This window comes from Mobula birostris, chromosome 8 (genome assembly GCF_030028105.1).
Source record: "Mobula birostris isolate sMobBir1 chromosome 8, sMobBir1.hap1, whole genome shotgun sequence".
Classification (NCBI taxonomy): Eukaryota; Metazoa; Chordata; class Chondrichthyes; order Myliobatiformes; family Myliobatidae; genus Mobula; species Mobula birostris.
In genome coordinates this window covers 64,303,796-64,329,412 of record NC_092377.1, presented here as the reverse complement: position 1 = coordinate 64,329,412, position 25,617 = coordinate 64,303,796, and the positions used below count along the sequence as shown (strand labels likewise).

Below are 25,617 nucleotides of genomic sequence, written 5' to 3'. Positions count from 1 at the left end.
GATTAGAGCAGCTGCCTGGCAGCTTCATATCCACATCTCAGTCCTGATTTCCAGATGCTATTTGCATGGAAGTGTGTGATCTCCTGTGATCTCATGGGTGGTCTGGCACTTCCACCCCACCCTCACATCAACACCCCGAAGACATGCCTGTTGGTGGATCTATTGACCCACAATCTGCCCCGAGTGTAGATGGGTAGCAGGAGAATTGGGGAGAGTTCAGGAGCATGTGGGATAGAACAAGTTACATGGAGAACTGCGGATGATGGGATTGTTCTGAAAGCTGACAAAGACTCAGTAGGCCAAATCTCTTTCTTCTATGCTGAAAGGAAATATCGAATGAAAGACCACTAGTTTTGTGGCGTTCCAGGTCAGGTATGAAGGACCAAAGCAGAAGGTTCTCTGCACCTCAGTCAAGTGAATCACAAAACACCAAGGTCAGTGAGTTTGAGAACAATAGGAATTTTCCAGAGTTCAGTAAAACCTAAGGAAACTCATATTTGTTCAGGTCAGTAGTTTTTATTCCACTTTTAACGATTTAGAAATAGTAGTATTGGTGTTTAATGATGATCGAACCAGCAACAATTGTATTTTGTTGACACTGATGCTGATTGGTAGATAATGGTAGAATTAAATAAACTTTTGGGGAGGGACTGTACATGAAAATAAAGCTAAAATCTACCTGTACTGTGTCACTGCCTGGGCTATATATCTCAAACCATAAGCAAAGGGCAAAGGAAGGCCACCAAAGCAGCTATCCAGCCAGTCAGAAGTGAGATTTTGTGACATATAACCCATCTCTAAAGCAGATGCCAGGGTCTTAAAGTACACGGCAGGGAGGTCATTTGTTGGAAAAGAAACAGTAAATGGAGGTAGATAGAGTGGGTGAAAAAGGAGGGCACGTTTATGTGACATAATATTGATTTCATCACATATCTTTTGGTCTCCAGGGGATTACAAGACCACGTGAATGGGAAGTTGTACTATACCCCAACTAGCAGTACTTGACAGAACAAATGTATTTTTCTTCAAGTCATCTATTTTGTTTGCTAACAACAGCATTATAAAGGTTTGACTGCAAGGAAATGAGGATTAATAAACTGACTGATGAACAAATTGATCTCTATAAATCTCATGAAATAGAATTGATAATTGAAATTCAATTGACAACCAATACCTTGCTGGAGTTTCCAGAAGCACGGATTCATTAGGTTTCTGGCGGGCTCGAACAACACAATCAATATACCAGGAGTAGTATTTCCACTGTTTGTAGAACTTAATCTTTGACGTATCATTATTTCCATCTTTGTTTTGGCTGCTTGTTGCAGACTCCCTTGTGCCCCACGAAGTAATATTTAAATTTGTAAATGTATAAATTGCCAGGACAAGTGCACTACTTGGAATACATATGAAGTAGAGTGGACCATAGGCTATAAGTGGAAACTCCATCGGATGTAGTACTGCACTGACAAAATACAGAAGCGTCATCGATGTAATAAAGATACCAGTTGGTGTTAGAATTGTTCCGTCCAACAATATTAACCCTACAAAAAAAGCAAAAAAAGTTACAGAAGGTAATGCCCCCTATAAAGGTTGAATAAATTGTAAAACACTAAGTGTAGCCTATGAGGTGTAGCTTCAACCAAAACTATGGCTGTGTGAGATATAAACATTTAAAGTGTCCTAAACCCTGCCTCAGCTGCCCTAATCTGCCCATTTTTGATTTTAATGCAGTTGGATTGGAGGATAAACAGTTTATGTACTGCCAGGAGGCAGAGTTCCATAACAATGCTGATTGTCACATACATAGGCTGTCTGCCACATTTAACTCCAATGCCTTAGAATAATGGGAGTTGAGGAATCATGGGTGGAAATTATGAGATAGGTGTGTTTTGTGCATTTTTTGAGATGAGAAAGAAAAGGCCTGCTTCCTCCATGTTCTTAAAGTTAATATATTTCACTGCCATCAAACACTAGATGCCCATCTGTTCTTCCCCTGCCTTGGTTTTAAACTACAATACTGGAATACTTTGCTATCAATAACTTCAGGAGGGGTGATCACCACAAGGTACTGGTGCCCTGTACCCCTCCTGAAGTTCCTGTTAATACCGCTATGCATTCTCCACCAGGCTCTGGGGCTGCTGCTTACTTTGGGGCACTCCCTGACTGCCAGGAAGCCAGGCTATCCAATAGCTTCATCTCTGAACATATTGCTGGACTCCAATGTCACACACTAAAACTGCCTAGAAACAAATTCCTTCTCCTTCCTGATTACAAAACATAATCCATTGCCAAGAAATAATTATAAAATCAACTTATCATAGAAATATAGAAATCATAGAAACCTCACGTACTCAAGAACTTACACTTTTATTTTCTTTAAATATTTATCTAATTCATTCTTAATTCAATAGTGAACCATACATTAGAACACTTGTATCTCATGATCTATTTGTCCTTGTATGAACATTTTCTTTTGCTTCCCACCACCCTCAATCTCCCTTGGCATTTTTCATTTGACCTGACATTTTTTTAGAAAGAATATACAAGAATCAAAAAACTTAGACTGTTTTGTGATTGCAGATATAAGCCAAAGTTTAGATTTCCTCATTAGCTAATTTTGTGCAGAGTGTTAATTTGTTGGAGCCAGATGTTCTCAACATCTGATTTTGTCATGCTCCTTGGAGTGCTGGAAAGCAAAGGCCAATAAACTGACTGAGTGAGGGGCCAGTTGACACTAGACACCTACAGAACTCTCCTGACTGACTTAAAAAGTTGTAAGATTAAATTATTTGTAAGAAATTAAAGGGCACTTAGGAAAAAAATTACATTGAAACTGTACACTTACCAATTATACTGAAAAGTGCTGCAATCATTAGGAAGGCATACAACAAGCTTAGAACTGCACCCACTGCAATCTGGGTGTCTGGCTTTGTCGTCAAGCAGATAATCAAGTAGAATGTTGGAACGACTATTGAAAATATCAGAGAACCAATGGGATCCCAGTTGAATACATATGTCATGACAACTGCAGAGATAAAGAGAATGAACTACTTATTGTTGAGGAAGTATCTGAAAGTAACTACTCCTAAGTATTAGAATCCAACTAATACAATTCATAGCCTTTGTGTATGGACAATCTCATCCCTAATCCGCTCATCCACTGTACGGGCATATGATCCACTTGATCCATGGAATGAGCCTTATGGCTTACAATTTGGTCACCTATGTGAGTGTACAGAACAAAATAAGAATCTGTCCCTTCATATAAATTGTAATTTCAATAAATCCCAGAAGAACCGGATACTTTTCTATTTGACCTGAGTGCATAGTCAATTGTAAAACCATCTATAAATAATTTTATATAATGGAGCAAATTGCCAAGTCTCCAACATTTCAAAAAAATTATATAAGCTGCTGTGTTTATTATCTCTACATTGTGACTTCCATTCTGAGAACTTTATTAAGGAGTGAATTAAAACTTTAGGTCTACTTATTTGTCGGTGTCTTTCTAAGTCTTTTAACCACTCACATTACCACTGCTCTCCAGCTGTACATCCCCCAAGGGTTACCATTGTCAAGGAGAAGTTCATTAGAGCAAACAAGTAAATGTCATAGCCACACGTGGGACAGTGGATCAATATATTCACCTTCCAATTCCACTACATCTATTCACCAATTACAAGATACAAGTCAGTTTAACCCGACCCTTCCCTGAGGAATTGAGGGTTATATGGAAATGGCACAACAGAAAGGCTGAAGCCAGCATAGATCAGACATGATCATACTGAGCAGTAAGCAGCTTTTCAAATCTATGAGTGGCCTAGGACACCCTGGGTATTTACATGCAGGTTCATGCTCTATCAGAATATTACCACCATACAGTTCCAGAATATTACCATCATACAGTTCAGGCTTCTGTCATTTATCAGTATATACATTTTAAGAAAGACAAAAGTTTTTTGTTTCAGAAAATATCATATCATACAGAGTTCCCTCACCCTGAGAGATTTACAATCATGTTACTAGGAGTGAAGGGTCTGAGTGATCAGGAAAGATTGGATAGGCTTAGAGTGAAAGAGACTGTCTCATAACATGATAGAGGTATCATGAGAGGCAAAGGTAGGGTAGATATCGATCAGTGTGTGTTCCCTGTGGCAGGGGTATCTGAAATTAGAATCTATAGGTTAAGGTGAGAGGGAGGAATTTGAAAGGGGATCTTTCCGACTCCATGACTCTTACAGTGCCACAAGCGACCCTTTGGATATTTGCTACTGGAAAATTAATTGTTCACCTCAGTTTAATCACCTTAAAAGTATAAAGTTACCTAAAATTGTTAAAATCTTTCCTCAGTTTAAAACGTAAGGTAAGACCGAGTGCATGCTACTGCTCAGATTTCAGTGAAACATGGTGATCTTGTCCTGAAAGACCTGGAATGTGTCCACAAAGGTCTTTTAGAGGGAGGTGAAATTCCAGTGAGGAGTTGATCATTAAAGGCAAGAGAAGTTCTGTAGTAATTTATAATTGAAGAAGTAAAAGTTTCATGTACTCTCTGAGAATAAATATAGCAGCTTTCATAGCAGGATCACACCAACAGCAAAGAAGTCACATGATACTCTCTGAAAGGGAAACATCAGGAAGCACATTCAACTCTTCCTCAGTGAATACCATGGCATGTTTAATATTTAATCATAAGATTACACCTTCAAGAATGTCATCTTCTTTCCCCTTCCATCTGGAATACTACCAATACCGATCATTGTGATATCCTGGGACAGCTTTATTTGTGGATATGAGGCAGATGACAGATCACAGGAAGGTTACAGAGCAGGGTGGTGGTGTGGGAGAGGGTGGGTGGAGATGCTACAACACAGGAATGGGCTGGTCCCAGCATACCTTATGCAGCAGAGGTGGGCAGCTCTCAAGGCAGACCACAGATTGCTGAACAAGGTAGGGTCAGGGGCAAGTGGTCAGATCTCAGAACAGAAGTCAAATGTGTTGTGGATTGTCAGCCTATGTCATGGCCCATAAAATGGATTGCATTTTAGGTTTAATTCAGTCTGTGCTGGAATTTAAATATTATTTCTTCAGGTAGCATGTTAAAATCAAACCCGTTGTACACTTGTATGACAGCATGCATGCTTTGACCATGTTGAGTAATGTGAGGGTGGTGCCTTCACTCGGCCCTTCATGTACATGAAGTGATTCCATTTCTCTTATTCTGCATTTATTGCTTCAAGCACTTATAGAGGGAAAGCAGCTCTGACTCTGTTGGAAACGAAAGGGAATGTACTCACCTCCTACCATTAAGCAGACTGTAGCCGGAGCGATAAGAGATGCTATCATAAAAATGATCTGATAAAAGAGGAATAGTTTTGAAATAGATGGGTTTTTCTTCGAAGTTTCAAATCCTCTACCCAACATGTCAATGGTATTTGCGATTTTTGACGGGTCCCAGCGTCGCCGTTGGTTGAAGAACTCCTTGAATTCCTGAGGGGCGTTGGTGTACGAGTCAGATCCAGCGCAGTACTCGATTCGCCAGCCCTGCTGCAGCATTAGGAGGCAAAGCCACCGGTCCTCACCTGTGAGGCACATTCACATCACAAGGTGAAAATTATAAAGGCTGAGTATAGAGCATTTGTACAGTCCATTTCATAAAATTAGGAGATCTCAAAAAGTCAAGTAAGGACCAGCCTGAGGTGTGGGGGCAGGAGCAGGTCATGAGGCCAGTTAACACTGGCATGGAGATAGGTAGATCAGAGTCGTCTCCAGTAGAGGAGAGCAAAGATACTGAACTGGTTATCATAGGGCAGAGATGGACAGATCACAAAGAGGTTACATAGGGCATGGGTCACAGGAACTATAATCAGAAAGGAAATTAATAATTTAGGAAAGCTAAATCACAATCAAACATCATCAACATAATTTTATAAAAGGAAAATCATATTTGACAAATTTCCTTGAATTCTTTGAAGATGTCACAGGAAGAGCTGGTAGATGGGTACTTGTAAGAGGGAACATTTGGATTTCTGAAAGGCATTTGACAAGGTGCCAAGAGGCTACTGTATAGATTACACATTCTTGTTCTTACGAGAAAATGAACGGGTGCTGATGAGGAGCATGTTACTTGCTGTGAAAGTTGACAAATAGAAGACTGTAAGTTACATTCACGTGTGGAAGGCTACTGGTAAGTAGTTTATCCCAAGTTATATAACATATTCGAGATTACCAACAAAGAAGCAAATGAGGAAGTCAAGTTTACATGCACATGATTTAGCAACCAAATTACATTTTAGAAGACTCCATAGAAGCAATAGAAGCAGACTTGATAGGCTAAATCATCTACTTCTGCCCCTATATCTTATGGTCTAATAAAATACTCTCATGGGAGGAAGGACATGTTCCCATGTTACCTTCATCACCCTTCTTAACTAACTGCTCTTTAAGAGTTTAATGGAGCATCTGCAAGCTTGATGGGGCATCAGATATAATAAGGTGATAGAAACACTCTTGCTTTGAAGTGCCTATCAAGTACATTGATGTAAATATTCAGCTAACCTTGATCATATTGTAAGTGATCCATTGCTTTGATCGGCTTCTTTGTATATTTTTTCAGCACGTTGTCATCCATTAGAGCCGCTGCCCTGAACAAGCTGAAGCAGCCTGGACTACACAGCACGCAGCCTAACACGTGTTCAGCTGACTTCTGGAGCCAGTGACCAATGGCATATTCAAACTTCTGGTACCACACCATGGGGCCTAAGTCGCAAAAAAAAAGCCATTAACTAGTGCTATAAATAAGGTATGCTTCTAGATTTATGTTGCTGCCCATACTTGAGAGAGCATAGCTAATGCTAATAAAGCACAATTACCAGAAGGTTTGCTGTAATAAAATAGTGTTAAACCTCATTATTTAATTAAAATGTCCTTGATGATATCAATGCAGGCCAGGAACTTTGAACAAACAAAAGCAGTAAAACTGCAGCCAGGCATATTTGAAGTACGTACAATTTGAAAGTAACACAAGACTTCCTATCTTTAGTGGCCTGGTGTACAGACCTAGGCAAGTAGATTGATTTAAGATACATATCCTTTGAAAGTTATGGCCTATTACATAATAATTCACCTCCTGCTAGCAACTTATAATTCGAATTAATAAACTTGCATAGTAGTAAATGAATTACATCTGGACTTTGTTATTTGATCCCAGTGTAGTTATCTGGACTAACTTCATTATTAGATTTCTTCATTGCAAAAAGGATTACTGCTGTGTTATGAACATACAGAACTATTCCAGATTTAAAATCTGGAAAAATGTATAGAAAGCAAAGCTGCAAGAAGAAATCCTTATAGCACAAGTCAATGGATTTATACTGGCTCAGTATAAACGACTGTTGTACAGAGAACTTGAAATATGAAGTTGCCAGAAACAGGAATTGCAATTTACTGCATTGGAGATAACTTAAATTCCTGATTCTCATCTAATGTTGATGACCCATTGGAACTTCAACACTAGGTAACGCTTAATGTTGAGGCCAAAAGGTTCCATTTTAATCTCACCTGACCACATCTGCCTTTTTTCAAATCTGACTCTTTCTAAAGTCTTCACAGGGAAGGATATGCTTTCTTCAACAGTACATGTGGCGTAAATCTAATACTGCACATCAGCCAGGTAACACCATCCCTACTGTAAAGTATGGTGGAGGTAGCTTCATGCTATGGGGATGCTTTTCAGCAGTAGGGACCGGAAATACGGTCAGGATTGATGGGAAGATGAATGTTGCTACATAAAGAGAAAATCTGGATAAAAACCTGCCAGCATCTACAAGAAAGCTTAAACTGGGGAGCAAGTTGGTCTTTAAGCAGGACAATGACCCAAAGCACACTGCAAGCGCAACCATGGAGTGGCTTCAGATGAAGAAAATTAATGTCCTTGAGTGGCCAAGTCAGAGTGCAGACTTTAACCCAACAGGACGTCTTTGGCAAGACCTCAAAATTGATGTGCACTGCTGCTCCCCAACTAACCTGGCACAGCTTGAGCAGCCTGCAAGGAGGAATGGGAAAATCTTGCTCCATTGTGTTATGGAAAGCTAATAGAGATTTATTCAAAAAGACTACAGGCTGGAATAGCTGTGAGAGGAGATTCTCCTGAGCAAAGGGGGATGAATACCTTTGACCTGCTGATATTTCAGTTTTTGAATTTTTAGTTTATCATGGTCTTAAATTTTCCGTTTTTTGGACTTTGTGAAAAAAGGAGCATGTAAATAAATAAAATTTCACGTATAAAAATTCTCCTCTACATTGCTCAGAATCCCTGGTTGCTATATTTATTTATGTCAACAAAGGGTTGGACGCTGACTAATTTTTCAAAGCACCGTACTTCAGGCCTCAGTAGCAAATAAAATGGGTAGCAATCCTGAGATCACAACCTAAATACTTGATATTCTTCAAAAGTCTAAATCTTTCCTCCTCCCTGTCAAATACATGGCCAGTTATAGTATACCCTGCTATATAGACCTGTTCTGCAGATTAAACGGGCACGTAGACCCCACAGCAGAGTCAGTGGTTGTGATAATATTGATCGCTTTATCTTGTTTGTTCTTTATGTAATTAGAATCAGACTCAGAATCAGAGTGTGTGCCTTCAGGCTCCTGTACCTCCTCCCTGACGGTGGCAATGAGAAAAAGGCATGTCCTGGGTGGTGGATATGCTTAATGATGGATGCCACCATTACTCCTTGGAGATTGTCCTGGATGCTGGGGAGGCCAGTGCCCATAATAGAGCTGACTGAGTTAACAACCTTCTGCAGCTTATATTAGCTCCCCCCACCCCTGTCCTGATTGGGATGCAGCCAGTTAGAATGTTTTCAATGCTAATCGGTAGAAATTTGCGAGTGTTGCTGATGACATGCAAAACCTCCTCAAGCTCCTAATGAAATATAGCCACTAATGTGCCTTCTTTGTAACTGCATCAATATGTTGGGCCATCTGAGGATAGACCCTCAGAGATGTTGACACTCAGGAACTTGAAACTGCCCACCGTTTCCACTGCCGATCCCTCTATGAGGACTGGTGTGTGTTACCTCATCTTACGCTTTCTGAAGTCTGCAACCAGTTCTTTGGTCTGACTGGCATTGAGTGCAAGGCTGTTGCTTCGACACCACTCAACTAGATGATAGACTATGTCTTGGATTTTAATTGCCAGTATATTTTCATGTCATCTCATAGCATTTCTAATCACATCCCTACACTTCCTACACTCTTCTTGGCTTTCTGCAGATTTGGGCTCTCAATGGTTGATGTAAGATGCTTTATGTTATCCAGGGTGCTCCAGCCTCTTTTTCCTGGGACCCTGTGAATCTGCTTCCTGAATACCAGGCAATAATAAGCAGGTAGCCTGACGAACAAGACCTGTGCTTCGTCAATGCTGTTGAATTCACATCTATTGTCAGAAATGATACCACTGGATCCAGACACTTGGCCAACATCTCACATAAGCAAGTTACTGAATACCTCTTTGTCAAGGCTGACTTTTATATTATGTTTGCTTAGAAGCAGGCCAGTCAGAATAAAGATGGCTTCCTCCCACTTTCTCCAAACTTGAGTGGTAGCTATGGGGACTCACAGGAGCCCAAGCTATACTATACCTGCTTCTTCATCAGCAATGTAGAACAGACTATATTCAAAGCCTTTCCGGTTATACTCCCTAATTCTTCCTCCACTACACTGAGACCTGCATTGGCGTTGCTTTATGCACCCATTCTGAGTTCATCAATTTTATAAATTTTGCCTCTAATTCCCAACCTGCCCTTAAATTCACTTGGTCCATCTCTGACACCTCCCTCCATTTTCTTGATTTCTTTGTCTCCATTTCCGGAGACAAGCTGTCAGCCAACAACTTTTATAAATGTACTGATTCCCATGGTTAGCTCAGCAATACCTCTTCCCACACTATCTCCAGTAAAAATGCTATTCTCTTTTCTCACTTCCTTTGCCTCTGCAGCATCTGTTCTCAGGATACGGCTTTCCATTCCAGGATGTCCTCCTTCTTTAAAGAATGGGATTTCCATCCCTCTTCTATTAATGCTGCCCTCACCCCTCCTCCTCTATTTCCCATACATCCATACTCACCTCATCTTCCTGCCAATGTAATAGTGATAGAGTCCCTTGTCCCTACCACCCCATCAATCTCTGCATCCAACACATTATCCTTTGCAACTTTCACCATCTCTAAAGGGATCCTAGTATTAAACATATCTTTACCTCCCAACCACTTTCAGCAGGCATCATTCCTTCCTTGATTCCCTTGTCCATTTGCCCCTCTCCATAATCTCTTTCCTGGCACGTTTCTCTGCAAGTGGTCTAAGTGCTACACCTGCTGATACACCTCCTTCCTCACCTCCATTCAGGGCCCCAGGCAGTCCTTCCAGGAGAGGCAACATCTCATCTGCGAACCTGCTGGAGTCAATGTGTCCATTGCTCCTGGAGCGGCCTCCACTACATTGGTGAGACCTGTCATAAATTGGGGAACTGCTTCGTTGAGCACCTCCGCACCATCCGCCACAAGCTGGACTTCCCAGTGGTCAAACATTTTACCTTTGATTCCCATTCCCATCCTGACATGTCAGTCCATGGCCAACTCTTGTGCCAAGAAGAGGCTACTCTCATGGTGGAGGAGCAACATGTTATATTCCATCTGGGTGCCCTCCATCCTGGTAGCATGAATAACATTTTCTCCTTCCAGTAAACAAAATTTCACCCCAACCTATTCTTCATTCTGACAACACACACCAAAGTTGCTGGTGAATGCAGCAGGCCAGGCAGCATCTCCAGGAAGAGATACAGTCGACGTTTCAGGCCGAGATCCTTCGCCTTGTGTTTACATTACTTCATTCTGACATTTCACTTCTTCTCACTGCCTATTATTTCCCCACAGGTCCCCTCCTCCTCCTTTTTCTTACATTGTCCATTCTCCTCTCCTATGAGATTCTTTCTTCTCCAGCCTTTAACCTTTCCCACCCACCTGGTTTCACTATCACCTTCCAGCTGACCTCTCTCCCCTCCCCCCACCTGTTTTTATTCAGGCACCTTCTCCTTTCTTTCTCAGTCCTGAAGAAGGGTCCCAGCCCAAAATGTTGACTGTTGACTCTTTTCCACAGATGCTGCCTGACCTGCTGAGTTCCTCCAGCACTTTCTGTGTGCTGCGTTGGATTTCCAGCATTTGCTGACTTTCTTGTGAGAACGAAGGTAGGGGCAGATCTGTGGAACACACTGATTCCTTATAGATGCAGATTACTTTTTATTACAGATCACTTTGTAATATTCATTAATGACTAAAGACAAGTTTAAAAGGAGGGATAAATCTGATTACAAAAGCACATACTTGAGAAATTAATCCATTCTCTCAGCTCGTGTGCTGTGCCCAGTTGCCAGCACATCTGCTATCCACCACCCACACCCAAGTGAACAGAGCTCACAGCCCTCTTTGATGCTCTCTCGCTCACTTAGACATCACAATGTGCTTACTCCTGAAGAGTAGATGTATTGGAAATTGATGGATTCAGATCTGGCACCCACTTTCTGCATTAACCTATTCATGGTTAAAGAAGAGCAAAATCAAACACATCTCTGTGAGTGGACTACCTAGCTACATGGTTTTAATTTATTTAATTTACAGTAAAGCAAATATTTGCAGAAATCCTAATGAAGCAGCTTCCATTTCTCCTAAACAAAAGAGCTCGGCAAATTTTGAATGAAGTTTTACATTACTTTTTGTCCAACATGATAGCTGTTTTCTCCAAAAGCACATAACTTTTAGAAAAGCAAGTTGCAATTTCAGAATCAGAATCAGGTTTATTATCACCAGCATGTGTCGTGAAATTTGTTAACTTAGCAGCAGCAGTTCAATGCAATATATAATGTAGAAGAAGAAGAAAAAAATATATAATAATAATAATAAATAAATTACAATTGTGGGGTAACAATTGCTCTTGAACCTGGTGGTACATGTCCTGAGGGATTTGTACCTTTTACCAGATGGCAGCAGCGAGAAAAGAACATGGCCTGGATGATGAGTATCTTTGATGATGGATGCTGCTTTACTACAGCAACGTTTCATGTAGATGTGCTCAGTGGCTGGGAGGGTTTATTATATGTATATCGAATTATGCAAAAAACAGAAATAATATATAGTTAAAAAAAGTGAGGTAGTGTTTACAGGTAGTATATATATGTATATTGAATAGACTAAAAATAGTGCAAAACAAAATAATATATATTTTTAAAAATGTAGTGTTCATGGGTTAGAAGTCCATTTAGGAATCAGATGGCAGAGGGGAAGAAGCTGCTCCTGAATTGCTAAGTGTGTGCCTTCAGGCTTCTGTACCTCCCACCTGATGGTAACAGTAAGAAAAGGGCATGCCCTGGGTGCTGGAGGTTCCTAATAATGGACACTGCCTTTTTTAATATTAGCTTGTGGACTGTGCTACAAAGAAATAATATAATCTTTGATTGCACGTAGGGTTTTTCCAAATGAACAACTGAATTGATAGTTGGTAGAAATCTCAGGCGGAATGCGGGGCAGGTGCTGATTTATCTGACTTACCAAGCCCTGTTGGATGTATGCGACCACAGGCAGCTCCGACTTTGGGGTATCTTCTAAGTCTGTCAATCAGTTGAGTTACAGCATTTGGTTGGAATTCAGTGTCCCCGTCCAGTGCCAAAATGTATGTGTTCATTTTCTCCCTCTGTTAACACAAAATAGATCACGATAAAGAATCTGCATTTCCTTTCTTATACTCCTGTGTTTCAAAGTTCAAAACAGTTCAAAATAAAATTTATTATCAGAGTACATAAATGTCACCACATACAACCCTGAGATTCTTCTTCTGCGGGCATACTTAGCAAATCTATAGAGCAAGAACTGTAAACAGGATCAGTGGACAACAAGCTGTCCAAATGCAGATATAAATAAATAGCAATAAAAGACAAGCATGAAACAACAAGATCAAAAAGTCCTTAAATGAGAGTAGTTATCCCCTTTTGTTCAAGAGCCTGATGGATGTGCGGTAACAATTGCTCTTGAACCTGGTGGTACATGTCCTGAGGGATTTGTACCTTTTACCAGATGGCAGCAGCGAGAAAAGAACATGGCCTGGGTGACGAGTATCTGTGATGATGGATGCTGCTTTACTACAGCAACGTTTCATGTAGATGTGCTCAGTGGCTGGGAGGGTTTTACCCATGATGTACTGGGCTGAACCCACTACCTTTTGTAGGATTTTACGTTCACATGCTTTGGTGTTTCCAAACCAGGCCATAACACAGCCAGTCGGCACACTTTCCACCACACATCTATAGAAGTTTGCCAAGGTTTTTGACGACGTATTGAATCTCCACAGACTGCTGAGGAAGTGGAGGCAGCATTGTGCTTTCTTGGCAATTATTTTTATATGATAGGTCCAGGACTGGCACTTGCTAAAAGTGTGAGTCTATAGACAGTAGATACTTCCTTGCTCTGTGACTTTCAGCATGCGCTTTAAACTCGCTGGTGTATTACTGGAGGAATGTAACATTTCCAGATATGAAAATTAACCCTCGGCCCAATTTGCCCTTTTGGACCTTTACAAAATAAAACTCAAAATACTTTCTGAAAGAGAAGAGAGGAATTTACTCAAAAGAAACGCAGAAATCATCAGATTACCTGGTTAGTTAAAATTATTGGGATTACAACTGTGATCACACCCCATCTCAAAAAAAATTAGCAATGTTTGAGGCCAGGTAAGTATTGTATGATTGTGTATTGTTTTATTTGATTCTATATGTAGTCATATCATTGAGGTTAATCCTATTGTTAGGCCTTGAATAATGCAAATTTATAACTAAATTAACCAAGCCACACTTGACAGCAGGAACAACTTTCACTCCCTGAACAGCAGATGTTCAGATTTAAAGCAACATTTATCCTAATGATGTTTGTCAGACATGGCCCTGACTAAAGATCAAATCTTAAATGCTAATCAGAGCATTTTTTTTTATATTCAGGATTAGGAATCATAGGTATTGTAGAAGGAAGCTACCTTATTTTCTTCATTGAATTCTTACTACATGGATGAAGGCCAGACAGCCATTCCTGTTTTCAATTTCTCTGACAGCTTTGCTCCACCCAAAATAACTGACCTTCTTGAGTATAGATTAGAAAAATAAATGAATACAAAATTAAAGGAGTTATGGGATACACAGAAAAGGCCAAACAGCATTTGTGGAGAGAGAAATACAGTTAATGCTTAAACATCCATGGCCTTTCTTCAGAAGACTCTGGAAGCTTTCCACAATTACCTCACCGTATGAATCTCGGGGTAGTGTGTGATTTATTAATTTATTTCACACTTCCTGCCACCTCCAGAGATGATACACCCAAGTTCTTCCACTCCTGTACATCCTTTAGATGTGTGCTATTTAGTCAATGATTTTCCTCACTCTTATTTCCCCCATTTCCTGAAATTAAAATTCAGCTGCCTATTTAATCAGTATATCTACTGTATTTATTCTCAAAACCTGTTACTGTCTTCCTAATGGTTTATCACACTTCCAGGATTTTGTGACAACTACACATTTGAAAGCAAATATCCTGTAAACCTCTGTTTGAGTCAATAATATACAGTATGTCTAAATATAACAGTGCCCACTCTCTGCCATCCTCCAGTATGAAAAACAACAGCTCGTCACACAGTCTACTCTTTAAAGAATGAGTGTTAATTTATAATCTCAATTTAAGCAATGCATGAAAACAAATAACTATTTAGATATCTCAGTGAGGTCTAATTGGTAAGTACATGTGGACTTATTTCATGGGAGCTAATGTTGCAATAGATCTTGTGTAGAGAGGGCATCCTCCACATGGGAAGTAAGAATCTGGAGGTGTAGTTGGGAGTGGGTTAATACACTGGGATGTTCTTTTATTTCCCAATAGTCAGAGAGAAATTATACCAGTGGTCATGACATTCTCATAATATGTACAGTATAATGCCTCACTATGGCTTTAACTTGCCTGAAGAAAGACATAGGATCATAAAATATGGGAGCAAAATTAGGCCATTTGGCCATCGAGACTTCTCCACCATTCGATCATGGATGATTTATCTTTCCCTTTCAATCCATTCTCATGCCTTCTTCCTGGAGTCTTTGACACCCCTACTAATCAAGAACCTATCAAACTCTTGCTTCAAGTACTCCCAAACTCTTGGATTCCAAGGCCATCTGTGGCAATGAATTCCATTGGCTCACCGCCCTCTGGATAAAGAAATCCCTCCTCATCTCAATTCTTCATCCTTTTATCTGAGATTGTGCTCTCTGGACCTAGACTTTCCCACTACTGGAAACATCCACCCCATGTCCACTCTGTATTTTGTTCTCTGTTTCAATGAGATAACTCCTCATCCTTCTAAACTCCAATGAGTACAAGCCCAGAGCTACTGTATCAAATGCTCCTCATACTCTCATACAGGATAAACACAAGGGATTCTGCAGATGCTGGGAATCCAGAAAATGCTGGAGGAACTCAGCAGATCAGGTTCCATCTCTATAGACAGGCTGTCCGCTCTCACCACCATTCAGGGCCCAAAACAGTCCATCTCAATGAGGCAGTACATCATGTGCAAGTCCGTCTGGGTCATCTACTGCGTCTGGTGTTCCAAGTTCAGTCTCCTCAATATCAGTGAGACCCGCATTAGATTTGAGAAACCCCTTTTCTGGAGCACCTTCACTCTAACTGCAAATAGGAGGATTTCTTGGTAGCCAATCATTTTAATTCCATTCCCTATTCCCATTCTGACATTTCAGTCCAAGACCTCCTCTACTGCCACAATGGGGCTGCTCTCAGGGTTGGAGGAGCAACACCACATGTTCCATTTGGGTAGCCTCCAAATTGATGGCATCAATATCAATTTCTCCAACTTTCTCTACTTTCTTCCCTTTCCCATTCTGCCTCCCCTCTTACCCATTCTCTTCTGCTCACCTGCCTATCACCTTCCTCTGGTGGCCTTGCTCCTTCCCTTTCTCCTTTGGCCCACTGTCCTCTCCTATCAGATTTCTCCTTCAGCCATTTATTTTTCTGTTAATTCATTCCCACCTCCCCTATCCACCTACCTCCCCCCTCAGGCTTCATCTATCAACTTCCAGTTTGCTCTCCTTTCCCTCCCCCCACCTTCTTAATCTGGCTTCTTTCCTCTTCCTTTCTAGTCTGGATGGGGGGTCTCAGCCTGGAAAGTCGACTCTTTGTTCCTCTCCATAAATGCTCCCTGACCTGTTGAGTTCTTCCAGCACTTTGTATATGCTACTCCTCATATATTAAGCTTTTCATCCTCTGGATTAATGTTTAAAAAAACTCTTCTGGAGTCTCTCCACTACTTTCCATAGATATGCAGCCCAAAACTGCTCACAATAGTCCAAGTATGGCCTGACCAATCTTCTATAAAGCCTCAGCACTCCATCCTTGCTTTTATATTTTAATCCACTTGAAATGATTGCTAAAATTTCATTTGCCTTTCTTACTACCAACTCAACATGCAATTTAAGCTTCAGGGAATCGTGCACTAGAAGTCTCATGTCATGTTGAACATTCTATTTCTGAATTTTCCTCCATTTAGAAAATAGTCTATACCATTATTCTTTCTACCAAAGTGCATAACTATACACTTCCCTGCGTTGTATTCCATTTGCCATTTGGTACATGAAGCTGAGAAAAATAGAGGGCTACAGGTAACCCTAGGTAATTTCTAAAGTAAGTACGTATTCAGCACAGCATTGTGGGCTGAAGGGCCTGTATTGTGCAGTAGGTTTTCTATGTTTCTATGTTCTCCACTTTGTTCTCCATTTTCCCAACCTGTCCAAGTCCTTCTGCAGATTCCCTGCTTCCTCAACACTACCTGTCCTTCCACCCAAAGCTTTGTATCATCCATAAACTTGGCAATAAAGTCATCAATGCTGTCATCCAGATCATTATCATATCAGGTGAAAAGTAGAAGACCCAACAGTGGCCCCTGGGGACCACCACTAATCACCAGGAGCTAACCAGAAAAGGCTTCCTTTAATCTTACTCTTTTCTTTCTACCAGTCAGCCAATCTTCCATCTATGCTAGTACCTTTCCTGTAATACCACGGGCTCCTATCTTGTCAAGCAGCCTTATGTGTGGCACCTTGTCAAAAGCCTTCTGAAAATCAAGTAAACAACATCCACTGACTCTCCCTTGTCTATCCTGCCTGTTGCTTCCTTAAAGAATTCCAACAAATTTTTTCAGGCAAGGTCTCCACTTGAGGAAACCATGCTGACTTTGGTCTATTTTATCATGTGCTTCCAAGTAACCCAAAATTTCATCCTTAATAATAGACTCCAGCACTTTGTCAACTACTGAAGTCGTTAACTAGCCTGTCCTTCCCCCCACCCCCTTAAAGAGTGGAATGACATTTGCAATTTTTCGGTCCTCCGTAATGATTACAAAATCAAGTGATGCTTAAAAGATCACTAATAACACCTCCACAATCAGTTCAGTTACCTCTTTCAGAAACCTAGGGTGTGGTCTATTTGGTCCAGTTGAATTATCTACCTTCATATCTTTCAATTTCCCAACCACCTTCTCCTTAGTATTAGGGACTTCACTCACATCTGCTTCCCTGACACTCAAATTCTGGCATACTGCGGTATCTTTCACATTAAAAACTGACATAAAATACTTATTCAGTTTGTCTGCCATTTGTTATTTCCACATTACTACTTCTCCAGTGTTATGTCCACTCTTGACTGTCTTTTACTCTTTTCAATAAAGTTTTGGAATCCTCTTTTATATTATTGGCTAACATACCCTCATAATTCATCTTTCATTATGTACAGCACAGAACATTATAGCACAGTAAGGGCCCTTGATGTTATGCTGACCTCTTAACCTACTCTAAAATCAATCTAACCCTTCCCTCCTACATAGCTCATAACCATACATTTTCCTTTTGTCTGCATGTCTATCTAAGAGTCTTTTAACTGTCTTTTATGTATTTGCCTTTACCACCAGCAATAAGTTCCAAGCACCCACAACTCTGTGTAAAAATCCTACCTCTGTCTTTTTCTTCACTCAGTAGTTTTTTTTTAGTTGCCCTCCATTGATTTTTAAAAGCTTCCCAGTCCTCTATCTTCCCAGTAGGTTTTTCTAGACTGTATGCCCTCTTTTGCTTTTATGCTACTGTTGACTTCTTTGTCAGCCACAGTTGCCTCATCCTCCCTCAGAATGTTTCTTCTTTGGGATGAAATGACTGTTTGTCTTCAGAATTACTCCTAGAAACTCCTGCCATTGGTGCTCCATCATCATCCCTGTTTGGCCCCCCTTCCAATCAACTTTAGCTAGTTCCTCTGTAGTTAACAATGCCAATACATCCCATTTTAGCTTCTGTCTGTCAAACTGAAGCAAGAGTTCAATCATATTTTGAATACTGCTTCTAAAGGTACCTTTACCTTAAGCTCCCTAATCAAATCTGGTTCATTGCACAACACCCAATCCGAAATTGCCTTTTCCCTGGTGGGCTTGATCACAATCTGCTCTGAAAAATTATCTCATAGACATTCTACAAATGAATGATCTTCTCAAGTTTTCTGTATAGTTAAAACCAATTCACTACATATCTCTTACCTCTAAATAGGAATGAAGTTTGTCTTTGAGTTCTGGATGCAATTGCTTAGATATATAATGCTTCCTGTATAGCTTCCAACCCAGAAGATAATACATATACATCACCTAAATAAAAAATAATGCATGAGTCTCAGTTAAATTGGGGACGTCGATGCAAATAGAGTTTTCACATACTGTACATGTATATGCACATGATAATACACATCTATAATGTTCATGTCTTCATGGCAGCATCTCACTTAATGACCAAATTTTCACAGGTGTGCTTTTCTGTTTTCTGCATTGTTTAATTTTTTCTATTTTAATACTTAAAATAAAACCATTAAATTTCAAGCAACCTTGCAATGTTGCTGTTGTTTTATTTCTCACTACTCAAAGTTATGGCATGCAAGAGAACTAAAGAAGATCTAAATTTTGACAACCATCACGACCAATACCATTGCTGAAGGTCCTGAATGTTCCACCCCTCCATGCTCAACATCTGTTAACCATACCTCACCCTGTATCTCTCCAGCCCACAACCCCCTGTTGCCAGTATGATTTGTGCGAGATCCAGAAACAGACATCCCCTCTACCCCATCCTCCCTCACCACCATGTACCAGCCTGCTGTCCTGAGAAGGGATGAAGCAGGATTCATTTCCACAATCACATAAAGTAGCTATGCACTTCACCTGTGACCATCTTTTACGATTTCGGATAAGTTGCTTGTCTTTCAGATGGACATGTAGGCCACTTCCACAAGGTAAAACGTAAGATAGTCTTCCACCATAAGGAGTGGAGATCACCTTTACTGAAGTCATCCTGTCACCTTCTTTAGAAGAAGATATTCCATTTTTACCTTGAAAAGCCCTATTAAATGGAAAAAATGCGTTACCACTGCAAGAAATACCTTAATTTGTCAAAGACCAACCAGAAACTGATTTTCTAGCGGGATATCAAGAGTCATCTTCAAAAAGGGGCATCAGAACTTAAAAAGCAAAGCCCTCTTTCTTTCTTTCTCAAAAAGAGCACACATATCAGTACAGAACATCCTCTTTCCAACATGTTCCTTTTAAAGGGAAACAAACATTTCGTTTTGCTGCTGGGATTTGTTCCAGCCTAGATCTTCTAGAAAGTTCATGTTCAAGTTTAATTGTTATTTAACCATATCTGAATACCCATAAATGCAGCAGGACTAAACAGTGTGAAAAATACAGTACTAATAATCATACACAGCACAAGGCATGTACAGCACATATACGATAGCAGCAAAAATCTGTCACACCAAAAAAATCATCCAAGTCCCTGAGTCCATGAATGTTGAAGCAGTCTGCAGATGAACACAATACACAATACTCTGCACAAGTCAAGCACATATATCAGGTCAACTTTAATCAGGTCCACAGTTCAAGGATAAAAGGTAGGAGCAGGTCGTGGTCGTGTAATAGAGCTTTGACCAGTGACCATTCAGCATATGGGATTGATTACAAAGAGCAAATTAAAGGAAAGCAGCAGCAGTGGCTAGTGTCACAATGACTGTTGCCTGAATGGACATGGTTAAAGTGGTGATTGTAAGGCTTTAGCTCTTTGAGACTTCAGTGAAGGGAGGCTTCACTCAGAGAAAGGAAAGGAAAGAAAAGAAGTTTTTTTCAGTTCTCTTCTTTATATCTGCTCAGCTAGGTCAATAGGGATGACAGACAGGGTAGTGAAATGCTCCTCTTGCGAGATGTGGTAAGGCAGGGAGACCGCCAGTGTCCCAGGTGACTGCAAGTGCGAGAAGTGCATCCAGCTGCAGCTTCTAACAAACCCCGTTAAGGAGTTTGATCTGGAGTGGGATGAACTCCTGATTATTTGAAATGCTGAAGTGGTGATAGATAGGACATATAGAGAGGTAGTTACACCCAAGGTGCAGGACACGGGAAATTGGGTAACAATCAGGAAGGGGAAAGGGGTTGAGGAGTCTGTGGCTAACCCCCTTAATAACAGGTCTATCACTTTGGGTACCGTCGGGGGGATGACCTACTATCCCTGATGTAGATGGAAGAGTTTGTCATTGAAACATCAGTTATAATCGATACTCATACCCAGCTGGAAGCCCAAGAAGATTTATTCATCATATTCACTGGGAAAGCACGAGATCCTATTTCTTACAGAGGAAAGTCACAGTGGTCGGGTCTCTGGTACTGACTGTGACTCAGAAGGGGGGGTAGGTAGAAGAGGCACGCTGTGGTGTTAGGGGATTCATTAGAGAGGGGAATGGACAGGAGGTTCTGTGGGTGAGAACAAGATTCCAGATTGTATGTTACCTCCAAGGTACCAGGGTCTGAAATATCTCAGATTGAGTCCTCGGCATTCTTAAGAGGGAGGGTGAACAGCCAGACGTATACAGATTAGGAGAATGGCCAAAGAAATGATAGATGGAATACCCAGTGTCAGAATGGCTGCAGGCAGATGACACTACTGCTTGCAGCCAAGTCCTCACTATGACCAAGGCAGCCCAGCTCCTCCATTGTCCAACCCGGCTATTTGACAATAAACCAATGAAGCATTCCACACGATCAATGTCTAACTGAGTCATGCGATCACAAGAAAAGCGACAAAGCGATCACTCAGTGTTAGACTGCACATTGCCTTTGCACACAGACGCCTCTCTGTCACAGGCAGCATCACAGTCCACAGTGAGTCCATCTCCTTCTGTTTCTCCACCAACAAGCAACTTACTGATAGCATAGACCTGCAATATCAAGTTTTTAATGTCTAGCTGAGTCTTGCAATCATAAGAAATACGTTTAAGAAAGACAATAACACCTTTGATTGACCCTGTAGAAGCCGCTGTGTCCAAGCACACTGCCATCTTACTGGACATAAGTAAAGCTTCTATCCTTAAAAGAGCATGTTGGGAATCTACCATCTGCTTGGAGGCTGCCAAGAATTGCATGGAGATAAGTTACAAAACAAACAGGGCCTACTGTCGCTTTGAGCCCCAAGTGGACACAGAGTCATTAGGGTTCTAACCTGAAGAAAGAGTCAGTTACAGTTGTCTTCCAAAAGAGAGCATGTAGGAAACAACACTGAAGAATAGGAAAGGCATTTCTGGCCAGGGTTAATTAGGTGAATACTCTGTACCATCTTTTCAGTTCTGACAAACATTGCATTGTTCTGAGCAACGAGCCCACAAGATGTAAAATTGAATTTTCCATCACAGCTTCACAGATTCCAAATTAAATTAAACAATTTCAGGTAATGTTTTTTTCACTCCCTGTTTTTATTTCAGATTTCTGAGTTGGTTAATTTTCCTTAATGTCATTTCAGATAATGATTTTCCTTCTTGTTCCTCCTCAAGACGTATATTGTTTTGCCTGTCTTGTTTCATGAACACTCTCTTTTACCCTCACACTAATTCCATTTTGCTCCCCGCTGCTACTGCATAACCTGCTAAGATATTTCCAAAGTCGTCTGTTTTACTTCAGGTTTTCAGCATGTACCATATTCTCCGTTTGAATTCAGTAAATATAATTAAAAGCTGTGTGAAATGCAGATAATGCTTTAATGGCCATCAGAACTAGAATCTAATTTTTGATTGTGTTTGATACATTAATTTGGCGTAGCAAGAAGATAGGAGCAGCATTACTATGACAACCTACAAATGTTTGTAGCTACTTGCAATCACATCACTGACTTGTATTTACATTTCTTGACAAATTTCCGTCAGGCAGTTTCTTTACACTCAGTGTGACTTATGAAAGTAACTTGTATTGTCATAACAAACCATCAAGTATTTATGTACAGAACAGAAAGAACAAATTTCAGAATAATTAAAATCACACCTGTAAGTTTTATTTATCGCTTCGATAAGTGATTCCAGGAATTCATTAATAACCCTCTTCCTTGTGCCCGCCTCTCTATCTGTGACATTCGTGAAAGCGTCATCAAACATGATGTGGACTTCAAAATCAAAGCTGTCATCACTTTTATCTGATGTTGCCCAATGCTGTTCCTTGAATCTGTCCAATCTGTTAAGAAATAATTTGTGTAACAATCACAAAATGCTGGAGACATTCAGCAAGTCAGGAGGCAAATGAACAGTTGTATCATGAAATTTCTTAACTTTGCAGCAGTAGTACAATGCGATATATAATAGAGAGAAAAAAGAAAACTATGTATTAGAGTAAGTATATATATAATAGTTAAATTAAATAGGTCATGCTTACATTTACATTGTTTACATTTACATCATTTACTATTATATTGTAATTTGTCCTTTATTGCGCCTATTGTCTTGTTTATTACTGTACTGTCTTGCACTGTTTTGTGCACTTCATGTAGTCCTGTGTAGGTCTGATGTAATTTTGTGTTGTTTCACGTAGTCCAGTGTAGTTTTGTGTTGTTTCATGTAGCACCATGGTCCTGGAGGAACGCTGTTTTGTTTTTACTGTGTACAATACCAGCAGTTGTGGTTGAAATGACAATAAAAGCAGCTTGACTTGACTTGAAAATGTTCTAGAATGGAAAACATCCTGAGAACACTGTGGAGGAACTGAGAGAAAGGAATAGCATATTTACAAGTGACTGGTGGGAAGAGGTAAACTCAATACAACTGTGAGACTCAGTAGGTTTGTAAAAGATGTCAATGATTGCAACAACAAGATTGAGGAAAGGAAGATCAGTGCCAGAGATGAGCCTTGTAAATTTGACGGCAGGGTGCAAGTGGGAGGAAAAATTGATGAGCACAGTGTGGGTGCTGAATGTAGTGTGGAAAGAGTTAAGGGGTATTGTCAGTGTATGTTTTGAACACATAGCCGACAAAAAGGCAGGCATAACAGGGACCCATGCTAGTGCCCATGGCTACACCTTTGGTTTAGAGAAAGTGGGAGGAGACTAAGGAGAAATTGTTGAGAGTAAGAACCAGCTCTTCCAGATAGAGGAGGGTGGTGGTCAAGGAGAACTGGCTAGGTCTGTTGTCCAGAGGGAAATTTAAGGCCTTCCAAACAGGAACAGAAGCATCATAGGGACTGGAAATCCATTTTGAAGATATGGTGATCTGGGCCAGGCAACCAAAAACAAATGAAGTGCTGGAGAGCATACGAAGAGTTACGGATATAGATAGGAAGTGATTGAACCAAGGAGTCTAGATACTGTATGTGCACATGAGTTCAGAGGGACAAGAGCTGGCAGAAACAAAAGACCTGCCAGCTCATTCAGGTTTGTGGATTTTGGGTAGGAGGTAGAATGAGCAGTGTGGGATACAGGAACAATGAGGTTGGAGGCAGTGGATGGGAGATCTCCAGAATCAATAAGGTTGGTGATGGTGCAGGAGACAATGGCCCGGTGCTGCTTAGTGGAGTACTTGGCAAGGGGTGTGTGAGAGGAGGCAGCTGAGAGCTGCCATCTGGCCTCAACAAGTCCGCCAGGCTACAACAGTAACCGCATAACCCCCCCACCACTGCCCATCAGTGAGTTAGATCGTGAGGTTGAGACTGGTGCGGAGAGAGCGGAGGGCAGTGAGATACAAGGGGATGAGAATAGAATAGGAGAGAGTAAGAGTTGATGTCTCATCACCTAGAAGAGGAGGTTCAGTAGGCAGTGGGGAATCCTTGTCAAGGAAGTAGGTTCAGGGACAGAGACAGTGGAAGAAGAGCTTGGCATCAAGATAGGCATGGAACTCATTATTAGTCACAATTTGACACTCTTCTCATAGCAGTAGATTAGATCAGATAACATTTAATTTATAACTGAACGTTGCAGTCACATGCAACGTGTGGTTTTTGTTGCCAATGATAAGCCAGTGAATAATTAACCACAAAAGCAAAATATTGTGGATGATGGAGATATGATATAAAGAACATCACGTGATGAAAATAGTCATCAAATCAGGCTGTGTCTCCCTTGCCAGGGGGACCACTCTCTACCTTCCTACAGTATGAAAACAACAGTTCACCACACATTCTACTCTCTACAAAGAATGAATGTTAATTTATTATCTCAATTTAGACAGTGCAAGAAAACAAGTAACTATTTAGATATCCTACAGAAGTCACAGGGTTGTGGATTTATCTCCGAGGAGGATAGAAATGCTGCAATAGGTCAAGTGGACCATAAAGAGGGCATTTTCCTTGTGGAAAATAAGGATCTGAAAACGTAGTTGGGAGTGGGGCAGCAGGATTGGATTAATACACTGGGAGCTCTTAATTTTCCAATAGTCTGAGAGAAATTATACCAGCAGACATGACATTCTCAAATGCCTCATTGGACTTTAATATGTCTGGTGAAGGTTATAAGACCTTAATATATGGGAGCTGAATTGCGCCATTTGGCCCATCAAGTGTGCTTTGTGATTTGATCATAGCTGATTTATTTTCCCCTCTCAACCATATTCTCCTGCCTCCTCCTACCTTCTCCCGTCAGCCTTTGACACCTTTACTAATAAAGAACCTATCGACCTCCACTTTAAATTTACCCAGTCACTTGGACTCCACAGCTATCTGAATTCCATTGATTCACCAGCCTCTGGCTAACCCTCTTCATCTCAGTTCTAAAGGGACATTCTTTGATTCTGAGGTTGTACTCTTTTGTCCTAGTCTCTCCCATTACTGAAAATATTCTCTCCATATCCACTCTATATTTCTTTCTATGTTTCACTGAGATACCCCCTTATCCTTCTGAACTCCAATGAGTACAGGCCCAGAGCCATCAAATACTCATCATACATGAACCTTTCATCCCTTTGATATTCTCATAAACCGCTTTTGGACCCTTTCTACATCCTTCCTTAGATTCTCTCCCATTTTGAAAATATTCTACACCTTTATTCCACTACCAAAGTAGATAACTACACCCTTCCCTAGATTGTATTCCATCTCTCACATCTTTGCTCATTCTCATAATCTGTACAAGTCCTGCTGCAGACTTCCTGATTGTATTCCTCCAGGTTCCCTGAAACCTCGTCCTTGATAATGGATCCTAACAT

General features: G+C 40.6%; 1 protein-coding gene across 1 annotated transcript; it reads right to left on the bottom strand.

Annotated features, from left to right (window-relative positions):
• Positions 1 to 1,260: 1,260 nt before the first annotated feature.
• Positions 1,261 to 25,617, bottom strand: LOC140202000 (chitin synthase chs-1-like; the record flags this gene model as incomplete). The annotated part of the gene is made up of 7 exons (XM_072266868.1): positions 25,515 to 25,617; positions 17,549 to 17,697; positions 12,601 to 12,742; positions 6,556 to 6,756; positions 5,295 to 5,579; positions 2,846 to 3,025; positions 1,261 to 1,541 (listed from the first exon to the last, which is right to left on the bottom strand). Coding segments are annotated over exons 1-7 (1,341 nt in total), but the record flags the coding sequence as incomplete, so codon positions are not given.